Below are 17678 nucleotides of genomic sequence, written 5' to 3'. Positions count from 1 at the left end.
TAAGAGAGGTACAAAAGTGTCAAGTTTTTTAATAGGAACTACAACACATGGAAACTATAAAACAAGGTATTGATGTAGCTTGTGGGCGTAACTTTTCCTTGTCTTAAACCAAAAGTCTTCTTTTGAAAGAAAAAACATGTTAGCAGTAGCAGATGCTCTTAACATCTTAGTTTGGTCTTCTTTAAGTTCTGACTGATAAAAAAACACTACGTACATAATGAAAAATTGTTGAAATCAGTTGTTTAAAACAAAACCTACATTTAAATTTTTTTATACATTTTAAACTTTCTTAAGATACAAAAGTTGTATCTTAAGCACAATAAATGTTTAGAGCAGTTGAAAAAAAGGTAGTTCTTGAATCAGAAGATTTTGATCTTCTTCAAAAACTACTGTCACCTGAACGCCACAATGTCAAGCTGGTACAGAGGTCACGGATGAAACGAGAACGACTTGTCAGCAGAACAGATTCCGAGCACTTCTATCACGGTTGCAGCAGACAACCAGACAGTGATGGAGGATATTATGGTCCTAGAACGTGTTGAACTGCATCAACGTTGCATTATGAGAGTTTATTTACCAATAAAGGCCTCAGTGGGGGGGGATTTTCTTGTGTTGGTGGTCATGCAGCTTCTCAGTGTAAACTGTTTAATCCGCCAATTTTCTTCTAAAGATGTTACAAATAAAAGTCATTTGAATGCCCAAACCTGGTTTGTGTTTGTTTTTTATGAGTCTTTGGCTTCGGCTATGATGCGTGCTTTACAAATAAACCTTACTTACTTACGTTAAGTTACTACGTTTTTTCTCCTATGTATTGCAGAGAACAAAAATAGTACTTATTAGAAAAAGAAATCGAACTTTACTGCCAATATTGTAAAAACGTACAAAACTTTTTTTGTGGTGGAAAAGGCGAGTCAAACTGTTTTTATTAACCTATTAACCTTAGGTGTAAAACTTTACAAAGACAGCAACATCTCTTGAATCAGTTTTATAAATGAAAAATTATTTCAAAATCAGATTAATTAATATATTTTAATATAAATAATATAATAAATATATATATTAAATATCCAAACAATACAGAAAGGTTAAATACAAATGAAATTATCACAAGAATTATGTATCATTGCACATATAAAAAAGAACCGAAAAAAGACAGTCTATTTTACTGTAAATTAAAATTATTTAATCCATTGTCACTAATGTCTAAATATGCTTGTGTTTCGGGGGAAAAAGATGTTATCTTAATTAAGAGGGGGAAATTGAGTAACTCTTTATGTATGATGTGTATTTTAATATAAAAAGATTTAGTTTTAGTTACATTATAAAATAATATCGGATTTATATTTTTTCTTTACATTAAAAAATTGAGATAAATACCTGAAACTAGTTTGTTTTGATCTGTATATATTTTCCCGACGATAACTTCGAGTCTCTTGAACCGAGTGAGATAGAGAAAGACAGTCAGACTCGAAGTCTCCTGAGACAGAGACGAACATCTGTTTCCCTTCAGGTTGTGCAGCTTGAGGAGACATCCTGGCTTGTCTTGTCGTCATTTCTACACAGATGGTGAAATTGTATCACCGCTAATGTTTAACCGTACGAAACAAACAAACCTTCCTGATGAGTCCGTGTGCTGGTTAAACAGATCTCTGGCACAATATTGAATATTTTCTGTTTGTTACAAGCTTAAAATAAAAGTTTAAACACACAAGGTACATGTGGATGAAGATGAATTAACTCTAAATAAGTAATGCCGCATACAGTCTCATATGACTGACAAAATCTGACCTAATATCGTTCATATTTATTTTTAATGAATATCTATTTTAATATTTATTTTCAATTTAAATTATTAAACGAGATTTAACAAGTTCTCTGTCCGTTTCGAAGCAGAGCGTTCATCAGCAATAATGAAGAAATGCTTCTCTCTAGTGGCCGTAATGTGTAATTACAGTTGGGCGTTTCGAAACGTCACGTCATAGTTATTATATGTTATTATATGTATATGTAAATTAAAGTGTTGGGTCAGACAATTAATGTATTTAAAAATGCTAGTTTTCTCTACGAAAGATAATTTATTTTTAATAAATATATATTTTATTTCCATACAACGTATATATTATAACATAAAGCGGTTGTAATCGGTTTAAAAACCATTTTATATGAAATTAAAAAGGAAAATTATACATAATATGGACATATTAAGACACACCGTTATAAGATACATCATGTTAGATGCTGCGAAAATAATAATTACATATAATTAAATCAGTTTTCATACTATATAACAGGGGTCCTCAACCTTTTTGTTCCCTCCTAGACCATTTAATTGTTGGCATTATATTCACAGAAATACTTTCTTTCTTTTTTTATTATAAAATTAAATCAAATAGATTTTGTGTTTCACTCATTCTAACAAGTTTACAGATTTATTGTTTTAGTAAACCTTTCTGAAACAAGCCTCTTGACGTTTTGAAGTTACGCTCAGCAATATTGATCTTTAGAAATAAAAAGCAGTGTTTTGTGTAAAAAAAAATGAAAAAAATGAAATTCCATTCATACATTTTAAGTAAGTAAATAAGTAAGTAAGTAATAGTTATTTGTAAAGCCCTTTGTATACCAGGGTCACAAAGCACTTGAACAATTGAAAGCAATACACAGTTAAAAATTCATACAAATTTTAGAACTCTAAAACAAACACAGGAGTCCTAGAAAATCAGGGAAAAGCCTGAACAAATCAAAATGTCTTCAGAAGTTTCTTGAAGGAGTCAGTCGATCCATCAAACACAGAGGGAGAGGAAGATCGTTCTAAAGCTTAGGAGCAACAGTCTGGATGGATTTCTCTCCTCTGGTCCTGAACCGTTTTCAGGAACCATCAGTAGATTCTGATCCACAGACCTAAGTCCCCGAGCTGGGGTGTAAGGCTGGATCAGATCACTGATGACCATGAATAGCTCTGAAAGTAAGAACCAGAATTTTAAAATTGATCCTGAAAGAAACCACAGTATAACATGCTCAGAAAGTGAACATATTAGATTCTAATGTAACTATCTATTACTATTGCGGGCCTCATAGAATGACTTGCCCAGGTGATGAAGAGCATTGAAACATTTCAAACATTTTCTTTTTTTAATCAACAACAAATACAGTTAATATAGCAGAAATATAGTCGAGGGTCCGGTCGATGATCATGAAAATAAATTCTAATGACATTTTCATTTATTTGTCGTATATAAAACAATGGGCTTTATTTTGGCTGATATTAAAATGCAGAAAAGATGGGGGCTTTATTTATTTTATTATTTCCTGACAATCATTTTCAATCACACGTGTTGAATATGTATGCGTTAGATAGAAGAAATGGTGATTTTATTTCTGTTCCCTTGGTAACAAGCGAACCCTTGCCCTTTCAGCCTCCCTGGCTTTCGTTTGGAGCAAACCATTTAGCTCTCTCTAGAGAGGGGTGTTCTCGTTGCAAAGTCATAACTCGGTTACTACTTTTTCGATATTTTTACATACATCATGAAACCGGCTTAAAATAAAACATCATCAGAGGTTAATTTTATCAATTGGAGTGAGTATTCAATAACCAGTGTCGATTACCCGCTCGTAAACACCCACGACCCCCTCTCTGCGAAAGCAAACGGACGAGCGTACAGTAAGCTGTCAAAAGCTTGTTGCTCAAATCACTTCAGTTCCTGAAAGTAAGGAAGAAATAACACGACACAGGTGGGTCGAACGCCGGAGGAAAAGAGAAAAAAAGGCGATAAATCCCGGTGGAGAGGTCGCGGGAGCCGCGGGGACACTTGTTTTTCGGTAGTTTTTGCTGTCGTGTCGTCGCTCGGTGCCGCTGCGTGATTGCTACATCATCCTCATCGATGAGGTAAGCAGGTGTACTCTCGCTAACTGTTAGCTACTCCATTACCAGCATTTTTTTTCCTCGTCAGTAACATTGCTTTTCGTGGTTTCCGTGCGTGTGCGCATTCTGTCGGTGCTGTCAGTGGCTTCTCGTGGAAGCTAGCCGAGGGTGTGATCGACAAGACCGAGGCAACCACCGACATTAAACGACCTTTAATACCGTCTGGCTCCTCGAGGAAAAGTGATGCTATCGCCGGGCCACCTCACCGTCGCTGCACCGTTTTTAGTAACACAACTTAACACAACAAAAAAACACATCATTTTCAACTACGTTTTGCTTCAATTAAATCAGCATAGAAAAATGGTCACATGGTCATTTCCTCTTCCCGTGTGCTAGCATGACATCTGATACTCCTGGTATTGATTTGTAGTTTATTTTTGGTAATTCCATCGATGATACTCTTCTATCCATGTATAATAACCAGTAGTGTCATGTGACTGACTGTTGGTCGGATGACAATCGATTCTTTGTATTTTATAAGGTATCACGTTGGAGCACTTTAGAATCTACAACATAAATAAGAATGTAAAAGGGAAATCAATTTAATATGGAATATAAAACTAGGTTAGCATCACAAATTCAATTAGTTAAGGAATTTAAATCAATGTTTTAATTATTTAGTTCCCTGTAATACCAGACTGGGATTCTAACTTGCATTTGAAATGGTTGTACCTACAAATCTATTATAAACAATGTTATTTTTGATTGATTTCATTGTAGAGCATGTGTTGTGCTGCATCAGTTAGGCAGTGTACAAGTCAATGATGAATCTATTAATTGTTTTTTTAATTCAGACATTGAATGAATGAATGAATTTACACTGAAATTAAATCACTCCTACTTTCATTTCCCAATCTATTTCAACTGTGAAACTCTTCAAATCTATTGTGCATTTTATTATTATTATTATTTATTCATGTCATGTCCTGCACTTTGAAAGGTTTGGTATCGAGGCCAAGATATATAAGTTGATTCGCAACATCATAGGACAAAGTCCAGCCATGTTGAATAAAATAAATGCAACTCATTTTACTTTTATATGTAATCGTTCATTTTACCTAAAGTTAATTGAAATGCAGTTTCTTCTGTAGTATGTTAATGTATGGTTTTCCCTTTTTCATGTCCTCATAGTTAGTACACAGTTTATTTTTGCTCTATCGTTGGCAACAAGCCCACCAACCAGCACCTTCCCTGGTGTGTAACATTTTGTCTCTCTGTTTTCTGACATGGTTTATAAATGAAAATGGACTTTGTTGCAGGGATCATCCTGGAATACCTCAGGGGACTTTTGGACTAACTCTTGTGACTTGTACAAACGCTGGAAGCATTTTTGTGTATCAGTCAGATGGCAGAGTTTACATAATGTTAAAGTGCTTTATAAAGTAGTAATTCAAATAAATACATAAATAAATACAGAACGTTTGCATCTGTCCTGCTATCATATGACTGAACCTACATAAAACCCAAACGTGTTGTTTCACTTGAATCTAAATTTACAAAAAGAAAGCAAATTTTATTCATAGGTCCACTGTCAGCAGTGTCTGCTCCGAGCTGTTGACTCAGCTTTCAGCAGCTTCTGGATCTTTATTGGTTAGCTTCAGACTGGGAGGGTCTTCCCGGAGGCCGGCACTCCGGCAGGAAGGGGGAGGCTGGAAATGCTTCAGCCTGAGGTCGACAGGCGGTTTGTTTTCACTGCTGCTGAACAGAAAAAAATCTTTGGAGTCGGAATCTGCGAACATACATGAGCGTTGCCAGGGTGGTCATCTAAAATGTAAGACATCTAAAACTTTGTTTGTACTCCATGTGGGAAATTTGAGCAGATCTAAATGTGAAGAGTTAAATGTTCCCTTTGCTTCATTTCCTGGCTTGCGCCTAAAGGAATTTTCAGCTATAGATTTCTGTCCGTCACTATCAGACAGTAAAACATCTGCTTCAACAAACTTGAGAAACAGTCTTTAGAACACAGACTGGTGAAATATTGACTTTGACGCTGCATAGTTGTTTGCGTTGTGAAATGTCCAAACTTTCCCTCTTGTTTATTTAGCTCAACGGTTTGCCAACTTTTTTCGCCTACTCATCGACTTCCTGTGTTTTCCTCTACCTCTGTCTGTCACGTCCTGCCCTAACTGCCACTAATGTTGCGTTCAGTATTTGATCTGCCCACAGAACTGCATGTGTGTGAATACTTCTTTATACGTGCAGTTCGACTGACTTTGTCATTTTCATCAAAGGAAACCAATACCACTAATGATAAGTACAGGAAGTATAACTCAAGTTTTTCTATTTATAAAACATCTATTCCCCTTTTATTAAATTCCACTTGTGAGTGTGTGAAAAAACACAACTTACTTTTTCCACAATTAGGGAAACATGATCTCTGTTTACATTGAGTCCTTGAGCTAACATGTCTGTGAAAACTGCTACTACAACATGAACTCGTGATAATGTTGATGAATGCACCCTTTGTGATGGTGTTAAATTGAATCCTCCATGACATTTGAAGATACTTTTTTAAAACGAACTATTTTAGAGTTAAAGTAAAACATTGTTTCTTTTAAAAGTGTATTTTTAAACACCCTGTAACTTCTAAGTGGGCTCTAGGATATAAGGGGGATGATAATGACAAGGCACTATTGCAGAAATGAACATCTCTTTCATCACAGTTGGCTTTAGACACTCATTCCTCAGTTTAATGTTTGCCCTTTTTTTTTTTTTTTTCGTGATCATAAACCATTAAAGAGGTTATACATTCACAAAAATTTAAACCCATTTGAGTTGTGACGCTTTTTTCCATGGACTTTGGGCTTCTATGCATTTAATACAGATAATTACTGGTGAATAGATCCTGAATGGTTAGTTTTATTGTGGTCTACCAAAATATGTCTACATGTTGATCTCCTTATTGATCATATGAAGAGCTATGGCGTCCACTAGAGACTCGGAGTAATGCATCGTCTGTGATAAAGTACCTTTCGCTTTTGATAATTCTTAACTAGTTAATGTGTTTCTAATTTCTGGATCCATTTGCGGTGAAAGCACATGTTTGTCAGCACCTGTGGAGAAACCTACCGTTTGTTTCCTTAGGTCAGACCTCAGGTTCAGCAGGCTAATAAACAAGAGATCCACACTTTCTTGTCTTATACTACTGTAAACTGTCCCTCCAGATTTTCAGTTGAGGTAAACGACAGAAAAATATCAAGGGTTTCTAAGAAATGTGGTCTTTCTGAGGTGTCCTAGCTACATGCCACCTACATATGAGAACAGTAGTTCTACTCTGGGTCTCTTTAAGATGAAAATCCTCTGTCATTTTGGAGATTTTAAAGTTCCAGACATCAACATTTAAAAGACGAGAAGGAAAAACGTGTTATTATCCAGGGCTTTCCCAAGTGGGGTTTTAAGCATGTGGAGCTTAAATTGGCACATTTGACCTGATATTATCATGATGCATTCATTTGTATGTATTTGCACATCATGTACGACTAACTTTTAGAGAGGTGCTGAGTCATAAAAGTTTTGGAAAACCACTCATATAATCAAGGGAAAGCTAGTTTATTTGCATTTCTTCTTTAATAAAACTAATATTGGGCACCGCAGAATGGATGCCTTGGTGCTCAGTTCTGTTTTTTTTGTGGGATATCTTATTTCATTCTTTTATTTTTGACACCACACAAAATTCCTATGTTGTGTTAACAACACTGGCAATAAAAGTTTCTGATTCTGTTGCTGGTGGTACCATCTATCTAATGTCCCCTTGTTTCCCAGGTCTCCGAAATGAAGCTTCTCTGAGACAACACCCTGGACCTCACATTGATCGACCAAAACATCCTTTTCATAAAAAACCTGGACTGAAGGCTGCGTGTCATTCCTGTAAAAAAGAAAAAGGACTATTATTGTTATTTGGAGATGGAGGATTATGTCAAGACATCCACATAGGAGATCACAACGGCAGTTCTTCCCCTAATCTTAAAAAAAAACTCCTTCCAACCCTTGCCCCTTTTTTTTTCTCAAATCCCATTTTATGATTTAAAACCGTCGATATGGCATTGAACATTTCATCAGGAAGAGACACCAAGTGGTTAACCCTGGAGGTCTGTCGACAGTTCCAGAGAGGGAATTGTTCACGCAGCGATGAGGAATGCAAGTTTGCTCATCCACCAGCGAGCTGCCAAGTGGAGAACGGCAGAGTTATTGCCTGCTTTGACTCCATTAAGGTGAGATTTACGGCTCACACTTTATTGCCTTGACACGTGATGGTTTAACGATGCCCAACTTGATATGAAATGTTTTTACCATCAGGATTGTATATAAATTATTTTTTTATTTCTTGTCTGCTTCAACATGTTTAAAGCAAAGAAATATGTCAAACCTAATCTCCAGTAAAGTATGACATGATGACAATTTACTAAGAAAGAAATTATTTAGAAAATAGAAGATAGCGTTGGAAAGCTATTTTCATTTATGTGTTGACAGATGTTTGAGAAGTTTTATTTTATTAAAAACATTTTCAAGGTGTTTAAAGGTGCGTCATGAGAAGCATGATATGAGCCACACCTCATGGAGTTTTCCAGACCATATTTGGAAAAATCGATTGGGGAAAAGTAGGATTAGCTGTTGAGGATAAGATTTATTAATCCTCGTGGGAAGAAAGCATTTATTCTAAACACTTTTATTGATGTGTCAAAAGTGTCTCTGACACATCTGTTATTAAAACAAATACAGCAAAGTTCCTGTAGTTTCTTGGCCACAAAGCTGAGCTAGAAGAGTAGTCCGATTACACGTGATCAGTAGCTGGCGTGATTCCATCTACCAGCAGGATCATGTCATGGGATCGTAGCCAGGAATACGCACCCTGAGGTTAGTTGGGAGTGGCGAGTAAAGAAACGTATTCTACCTTCAATTGGGCCATTCAGTAACATCTCATTATTTTGTGGTTCATTTAAGGTTCGTGACTATAAAGTATTAAGTGTGAAATCATCCTCGATGTTTGATTTCAGGGTCGATGCTTGAGAGAAAACTGCAAGTACCTTCATCCACCTTCACACTTAAAAGCGCAGTTGGAAATCAACGGACGCAACAACCTCATCCAACAGAAGACGGCCGCGGCCATGCTGGCCCAACAGATGCAGTTCATGATCCCGTCTCCGGGCCTCCAGTCCGTGGTGAATACATATGTGTGAAATGATGTTCCTTTGGTTTCCTTCCATATGTTTTTTTTTAACTTAATATCTCTTAGGGACTCGGTGCAAACACGGCTCTTGGATATGGTTCGTACTTATCACCGTTGGGCCACGGGATGGGCCTGGTCCCTACAGACATCCTCCCAAACAACCCCGTTCTTGTTCCGGCAAGCCAGGCTGTAACACTCCCGAGCCCCTCCTCCTCATCGTCCTCAGCACAGAAGCTTCAGCGCAGTGACAAACTGGAGGTGATGACTAAGAAAATATGTTCTGAAAACAGCATACCGTTAGTTAGGTACATGCAAAAATTGTTAGAGCAGATGTGTCAAACTCTTGGTGCAGGAACAAATTGAGCCTGACAAAGTAATTTCAAAAGTTTTAAATATATCACTCATTTGATTCCAAATGGCTCCTCGCAGGTGTGTCGTGAGTTCCAGCGGGGAAATTGTGCCAGAGGGGAGACGGATTGTCGTTTCGCACACCCGATGGACAGCCCGATGGTGGACTGCATCGATAACACTGTCACCGTCTGCATGGACTACATGAAGGGCCGCTGCACCCGGGACAAGTGCAAGTATTTCCACCCTCCTGCTCATTTGCAGGCCAAAATGAAGTCCGGTCAGCAAGCCAGTCAGACGGCCATGGCGGCCCAGGCCACAGCTGCCGCTCTGGTAAGAAAAAATCTTTACTGGTCTTCTATAGAACACATTCCTGTCTAATGGTGGTGTTTGTTTACATGCTGGTTGCAGTGATGTCATAGAACTTGGGGTACAGAAGCTGATATTATATTTGGAACTCTGCTCAGGCTATGGCAAAACTAAAACCACAATTATTAATTTTCTTTTAGTATTTAGGGGTTTCAAACTCCATCATGAAAGAGGACACGGTTTTAAACAGTCCTTGTTGCAGGCCTAACAAAATACAAAACCATATTCTTGTTTAATTACCTTTTACACGTAGTATTTTGATCATTTAAAATTGTAATACTCTTATGTGAATAAAATTATTTGACTGGCCATATATTTTCTAGGAATGGTAGTAGACAAAAAGCTCTTATGATTTAATTCCACCATATTTGTGGTCTAATTTGTAGTTGAATGTGATATTTTGGGCTAGTAAATGGTATCAGATCCTAGTGGAGCACAGCAGAAATGTTTCTTTTAATAAAATACTCGGGAAAGGTTTGTGTTTCCCCTCAGCTCCTCTACTCTTTTTAGTTGTCGAAGAACATGGCAACTGCCATCCAACATTACTTTCCTTTAATATGTCCTGGTCTGTCAGTGCACGTAACACTGTCGGCAGTGAAATATTCATTGTGCATTATGCAGGTTCAATTTTCATCTAAATGTTTTTTTTCCCTCACGTTATTAATAATTTCATACAAAATATTTAAACATAGTTCCTACATCGTATCACACTTAAGTGTATGATCAGTCTGCAATGAACATTTTAAGATGAGCTTAACACATGGTGATAAGTTAAGTTTTTTCAAATGCAATTTTAATTCTGCTTGTTAAGCAGCACGTAAGAAAAGTTAATACTAGCCCTATATGTGTATATGCAATATTATTATTATTATATATTTAAATTAATTGAATGCCCCTAAATACATCTACATAACACAAAGAAATGATCAGAGTGTGTTTTAAGAAGAGCCACTTTGCAGTATATAGTTTTAATTAGCCTTTATTCATATGACTTCAATTGACAATGTTTTGTATTTCTGGTAAAAAAAAATTTAGTTCACCTAATTCATTATAAATCAATTAGTGACACAGATATCCTGATTTTGTGTGGAGGAATCTTTTAAGATATATTGTGAATATCATGAAGAAAGTACAGTATTAAACTTAATTGACATGGTGATAAAAAGGCCTTCTTTCTAAAATAAAAAGTGGTTTACTCAAAGACCTCAGTCATCTGCCAGAGACTTGGAGCAGAGCAGCTCATGCCTCATTGATGAAAGGGAAGTCGGGGAGTGTCACATTTCTACCAGGGTTTTACAGTAAATGATAAACAGTGATGATGTGTATAAGACACTTTTATATGGGAAATTACAGAGTTAAGTTCCTTTTTAAATTGAACTGTTTATCTCCAGCAAGTGCTTCTTTATTCTGAAACTGTGTTTAATATGCATGCAAACAATGTTTTATGTCGTAAACTACATTATTTTTTTGTTTCCCCCCCTTCTCATCTATCCACAATGCTTCCCCCCCATGACGCACCTCTGCTTGCTGTTACCTGTATGTTAATACGCTTGAATCCCATTGGCCCACCTCCATCATGTGCTCTCTGCCTGCTATTAAAAGACTCAGTCGACCGCCAAAGCACTGAAGCGACCCCTCGAGGCAACTGTAAACCTGGTATTTTCACTTTTTGCTTTGCATGTAGCCCATAAATATACAGTGATAACTTTTTCTTTGTCATAGTGCCATTAAGTGTTATCCAGTGTTTGTCTGTTGTAAAGTAAATCTTGGATCAGATATTGAATGTTTCTGTGGATATATATTCCATTTGTACGCTTTGTGACTAACAGTCTTTAGTGTTGTGCTGTAAATTACATAGTTAAAGTATATTTCGTAGTCGTCTGTGTGGATGGTAGAAATGGACGTTTGATTCTCACCGGGCTGCTGTCCGTCCTTCCACTTTTCTAGGTGTCATTCCCTCACAACCTCCTGCAGCCTCTACCAAAGAGACAAGCTCTGGAGAAGAGCAGCTGGGCCGGCTCCCTCCTCAACCCAGCTTTTTTGCACTATCAACATCCTCTGGCCAGCGCGCAGCTGCAGCAGCCCACTGCAGCATTCTACCCCGCAGGTCAGTCACTGTCATTATCAACACTGTAGTCGACCACGGATGTGTGAGGGAGTCTGTTAGGACCACGTCACATGCAACCATGCTATTTGTGGCTGAGAGAAAACAACAAAACAAGAGATCGAATGATTAATAAGAATAAGAACACTTCATCGAAAGTGTATCCTATCTACACCATCTTAAAGCTTAGAACCAGAGTTATTTGTTGTACACATGTCTTCACAGTAACCCTGTGCACTTCACAGTAAAATAGACCAAGATATCAAATGTTTTCATTACAAAATCCTGAACTATCAGTACGGATAAAAAATGTCCAAAACCAAAAAGAATAGAGCCTTTCTCTTATGAGTGTGTTATGATCGAAGAAAAAAAGCTCTCTCTTCAAAAGCAAGAAGCGATGAGGTTACTGGGAGGGAGTGAGACAAAGAATGGGTAGTGTTAGAAGTTAAAGTAAGTTATGGCATATTTATCGAGTTAGAAAGTGAGTGTGTTTTTTTTTGTTATAAGACCAATTGCTCCAATCAGTGAAAGCCACCATGAAGACATTTTATTGTTTACACTTCTCGTGACATTATAAAAGTGAATATTTTCATCTTTTTTTAGATTCAAAGTCTCCAAAAATGAATGTTGGAAGTGTAGCAAAGCACATTTTTAGTCATTCTACAACCATTGTGTCAAAATAAATTGTAGTCACAAGGGTTACTATTAATCAAACAGTCAAGCGCCTCAGACAATTCAAGCACAATTCCAATCAAGCACTCTCAAGTCAAAAGTATTTATTTGGAATCACTCTGGAGGGTCCCACAGGAGGACGCCACCAGCAAAAGCAGCCACTAAAAGCTGTGTATGAGTGTAGCAAGGTACTGAAGTTTATCAATCTGGCTCTTAAACCTCAGAATTTCACCTTTGCTACATTCAGACAGAAAGTCTTTGGTACTCCAGAGACGAGGTCCGAGGATCAATCTGAAGGTTGTTTAATCCGTTAATGGAAATCCAACCAACCCCAACCGGTATAAACACATTAGAACTTGGAAAAGATGAAATGACTGTTTGCTGCTTTATATCAGAGCGTTGAGAGCTACACATCCCCCAGATGTTCACAGAATCATCATGTTCTCTGTGTGTAACGCTGCCTTCTCTTCTGCTCGTAGGTTCTGTGTTTTGTATGAGCCCGGGTAACGGTGTGGGTGAGTCTCCTCTCTGAATCTCTGCAGTTCAACCTCACAGTCACAAGCCTTCGCCAGTGTTACGAGATAGATTAACGCTTGTGAATTACTGTCGTCTAACATCCCACAGATGCATCTTCTAATTGTGTATTTTTAAAAAAATCTTCTTGTCTCTGTGGGATGTTAAATCTGAGTTCCTAATTGTACCTGATCAGCTCTTTACCCCCCCCTGCTGTCTTGCTTCGCTGAGTTACCGTGTGCCAGCTAACCTAACCAAGTCTTGCTGCTAATGTCTTTTTGTATTTGCCTGGCAAGAAGGATTTTTTTTTTTTTAAAGCATCGCTATGGTTACCATAACGCTTCACCTACCTTTTCATTGCTTTCATGACTACCCTCCTGAACAAGTCCCCATGATGTACAGTGCTACGCCTGCTAGTGTCTCTGCAGCAACTTCTCCTACCACAAGTGTCCCCTACGCAGCAGCAACACCAGCCAATCAGGTTTGCTCCTTTTTGAAGCTCTCTGTCATTTAAGCCTTGAGTTCTCGAATAGGTGCTTCACTCGAAATCAGAGGAGTCGCTTTGTCAGTTAAGCATCGCTCTGCTTGTGTCGCCTTGCATTGTCGTCGTCGAGCTTCACACACACACACACTGGTAGACCTCCAGCAGGCTTGTGACCACCACACACACACTTAAGTCACACGTCCACTTCATCACTGTCTGAGCTGTCGAAGGGAAATAACATGGTGCATCGTTTTTTGTGGGTTTATTTAAAGAAAGTTTTTAAACGGTAAATAAACTAAAGAAAATGTCGGCTAAATAAAATCTCTCCACCGTTCTTTCACAGAGGAGTCTGGATTCTTTAATTTAAAAAAATGCAGCTTGATCAAAGCTTTTTGAAGAACATTTACCCCTCCTTTAAAGTAATAATTGGTTAGAACAAAAGTATGTTCCTATAAAAGTCCATAACTATTTTAATTTTATACTCTTTTGTCAGTGATTTCTGTCATAGTAACCAAGAGGCCAAGAATTTCATAAAACCAACTTTTTTGGGGTGTCAACTGAAGAACATCCTCTTATAGAATCTTCCTTGATCCTGATGTAACAGAAAACAACCAACATTCAATTACTGTCACATTACTAGCAACTTTAATGTGTTTTTGTTTTTTAGATATTTAGCAAACAAGTGGATAGAAACGGTGATGAAATGATATTAAAAGCTGGTAAATGAACCTTATATATTTAATAAACGTAAATAATATGTATTAATACTAATCAAATATTGATATGTAATGATACAAGTATATTATATTGTTTTCTCTATATAGAACTGTATAGCACTTATAGTCAATACTGTACATATGTATTTAATTTAGTGAAAACTACATTTTTGGTCATTATTACCTTTATTACCTTTAATAATTATAACCTTATTACCTGTACTGACACAGAATATTTAACATTTCTATGGCATGATTTTAGCTATTTCACTTATTTCTGTTCTCACTGTAGATGTGATTCATCCAGACACTCAGATTCGAACACATCCAGAAATGTGACGCAACATTATAACACAAATGCTTCAAATGTGTTGTGACATTCCAACAACACCTATCCTGCATGCCAGTCCAGTTAATTTCGTAACCGTCAACATGTGTCATTGTTGTTTTTCTTTCCCTCGACAGATCATTCTCAAGTGAGCGCCCGAGCTGGAGATCATTGCCATGTCGCTGCAGCCAAACACCCCAAAGAGCAGCTCTGTAAATACGACACCAGACTAGATGGACAACAAGCTGCATGCTGATGACATCGTCACTCAATTACAAGCATTTCAGAGAACACGTCTTGAATTTTGCACTCAGTTTCAGCATCTACTCCCCCAAGTTAAGGTAACAAAAGCATCTCCATAGAACCATAATGGATCCATTAGCCTAAAACAGGAACAATATTAGAGAATGTAGAGTGTAAAGACTAACGGCGTGTGTGCGTGTTTGTGTTACTTTAGGTGTTTCTAAAGGTCTTATTTGAAAAGATTGTCGCAGCTGTGGCTCGCATGGGTCACACCTCATCCTTTGAGCTTTTAACCTTCACTTTCTAGCAAAAAAAAGCACTTGTTTGATTCTTTTTAAGCTTTTAGAAGCCCACAGCAGGATGTGTCTTCAAAATGTATGTCTTACTTTTTATTCTTGGTCAGTGCTCCACCTACTGGTGTGCCTTTGCATTGCATATGGTTTGAGACTTCGGCTTTTAGTTTAACTTAAAGACAAATATTTAAACTGTTACATTTAACCCCCGCTCATCCCTTAGATGTATTTTGTACGCTAACGTGTGATCCTTTGAGGACTGAATAGATTGAAATGTCTTACACTTGATTTCCAGCACTGTAAAATTCAGATACTGTAAGTGCCTAAAGAATAGTGATATTTAAGAAGAGTAGTGATTAGAGCTGAGTACTTATATGCCTGTTTGGATTTCAATTTAAACGTCTGTCTATTTACTCTGTAACTGTTAATTTTCTGATGAAATAGTTTCCAAAAGGAACAAGTGTGTGGTGGATGACAACAATATGCAATTGTCTTTGTTTAGAACAGACTAGTTAAAAGAACAGTTATCCTAAAATAAATGTCAGATTATTCTATTTTAAATGTTTCTAATGTCGTGTAAAATGTGTATTTGAGATTCTCAGACAATCTACAAAGAAACTTATTTCACATTGTCCTGTGTGTTTTTATCATTATTTGTGAATAGTTTTGTGATTCGGCAACATTTGAGAATATATTTCTTTTTGTGTTATGATGAATGTAATTTTTCGTTGGACGGGGGTTCCCTCCAAGGGGCCTCCAAGTGTTTGTATCAGCAATGAAAAGCCATTTGTGTTCAGGGATCGACGGTCAGGTCCTTGTCACTGCCTTGTCAACTCTCTTTGTACGCTCGTGGTCGAGGAGTTTGCTTTCATAAGTGCATTCAACAGCCACTGTTCAGTAGTTTCTCTTGAGGGAAGTGAGGTTCAGTTTGTTCTGCTTTCATGGGATTGTTGTTTTTTTTTGGTTGCAGAAGTCGTGCGTCTTGTGAATGTCCGAGTGCTCAAAATGAAACTGGCTGGTCTTGGCCAAAAGATAATGACATTGAAGCAGACGGTCACAAGTTCTGACACAACTAAACTCTGTCATGTACTTGTGATGCTTTAAAAAGTCCACATATTTCATTTTACAAGATAAAGAGACCTAGCGCCAAACCTTTAACGCTGAAATGCACATTTCAATGTCCAATTGTAACCACATTATCTACTGTGGTCATTAGAAAAATATTATAAAAACTTATTTCACTGATCTTTTTAAATTATTAAAGGTTCCTAAAGGTAAAACACAGTAAACATGGAAGTATTATCATTATTTAATTGGATATTTATTTTTGGGGAAAAAAAGTTAATATAAATTAATAGACACTGTTTATATCCAAAGTATAGAACATTAAACAAAAAATAAATATATACATATAATATGAATTTTAAAAAGATGTATTTAATAATACAATACAAATAAGAGATGTTATATAAATGATAAAATCTGTTTAACAAAATTGCTCAATATGTAAAGAAAAAAGGTTAACTTAATTTAAACATATTAAATTCAGGAATTCAGCATTTAATTCTTCATATAATGGCTTAAACATATTCTCCAGTAAATAAATAAATAAATCTAAAATAATTTGATGGAAAAGACAAAAGGCTTTAAACTATGGAATGAGCCCAGGACTGCTTTTAATGTTGTGACAGATCTTCATTCGTTGCAACGCAATTAAGATGTTGGTGTAGTTTTCATCTCAGGAGGTTAATCCATCCTCTCGGGCGCATGAACATGACAGTGGCTGGTGTTCTCGCTCCACAGGGATGTCTCTTGATCTTTTCTTCTCAACAACAATTAGCATCCCTGCTGTGATCACCCTTGACCTTAATAATTCAAGATAAAAAATCCCCGGTGGCTGAATGAAATGTAGAATTTCAACATGTATTATTGAGGGAGAATCTTTTGGCCAAGACTTCAGCTGCTTCCTCAAACGCTCCCAAATAAGTCTGTTGAATCACTCACTTTAAAGACGAATGTTTAGATGGACCGGCTGTTGGGAAATTCTCTTTCTTTACAGTCTGTTTTTGCCTTAGAAAGATGACCCCAAAATTGAATTCAAGAGGTTGGTCCTCCAGTTGATCAATTCCACCATATTTCTCAGTCTGGGCCTAAATGTTAACTAAAAACTGTGGAACTAATTGTGTTTCATTCTTTGACATTTCATTAAAAAAAACAGTTCTGTCCCTGTAAACTAATGTTGTTAATAAATGAGCTTGAATATTTGCTGTGACTTTCTTGAGTTCTGTGTCAAACTATGAAGCTGGGATGTCTTTGTGAAGAGGATCAATGTCGTCGATGAAGTGAAGCAGTTCCTCTCCGTCATAATAATGTGCTTACATGACAGAAATTGAAGCCAATAATAATTTTGAGTCACCTTCAAGTGTGTCTTTTTTTAAATTCTTGTTACCATGAAGGTGGCTGGAGGACGACCTGTTCTCTCGTGTTCAACATTAAAATTGTCACAAAATTAATAAAACATT

General features: G+C 36.9%; 1 protein-coding gene across 2 annotated transcripts; it reads left to right on the top strand.

The window, feature by feature from the left end:
• The first annotated feature begins 5455 nt into the window (after positions 1-5455).
• On the top strand, positions 5456-17421 carry LOC148068718 (muscleblind-like protein 2a). Of its 2 annotated transcripts, XM_087803483.1 has the most exons (10): positions 5458-5690; positions 7682-8130; positions 8914-9078; positions 9153-9344; positions 9516-9767; positions 11406-11459; positions 11751-11910; positions 13059-13094; positions 13479-13573; positions 14758-17421. In XM_087803483.1, exons 2-10 carry the CDS (start codon positions 7957-7959, stop codon positions 14770-14772), a joined length of 1143 nt encoding a protein of 380 aa, XP_087659609.1. In that variant the 5' UTR covers positions 5458-5690; positions 7682-7956; the 3' UTR covers positions 14773-17421. The 2 variants fall into 2 exon arrangements, with proteins under 2 accessions (XP_087659608.1, XP_087659609.1); XM_087803482.1 differs by lacking the exon at positions 13479-13573 and having other exon boundaries at positions 5456-5690.
• Positions 17422-17678: the final 257 nt, after the last annotated feature.

Source organism: Callionymus lyra, chromosome 12 (assembly GCF_982586985.1).
Source record: "Callionymus lyra chromosome 12, fCalLyr1.hap1.1, whole genome shotgun sequence".
NCBI lineage: Eukaryota > Metazoa > Chordata > Actinopteri > Syngnathiformes > Callionymidae > Callionymus > Callionymus lyra.
The sequence above is the reverse complement of the archived record's forward strand: the minus strand, read 5'-3'. Positions and strand labels throughout refer to the sequence as shown.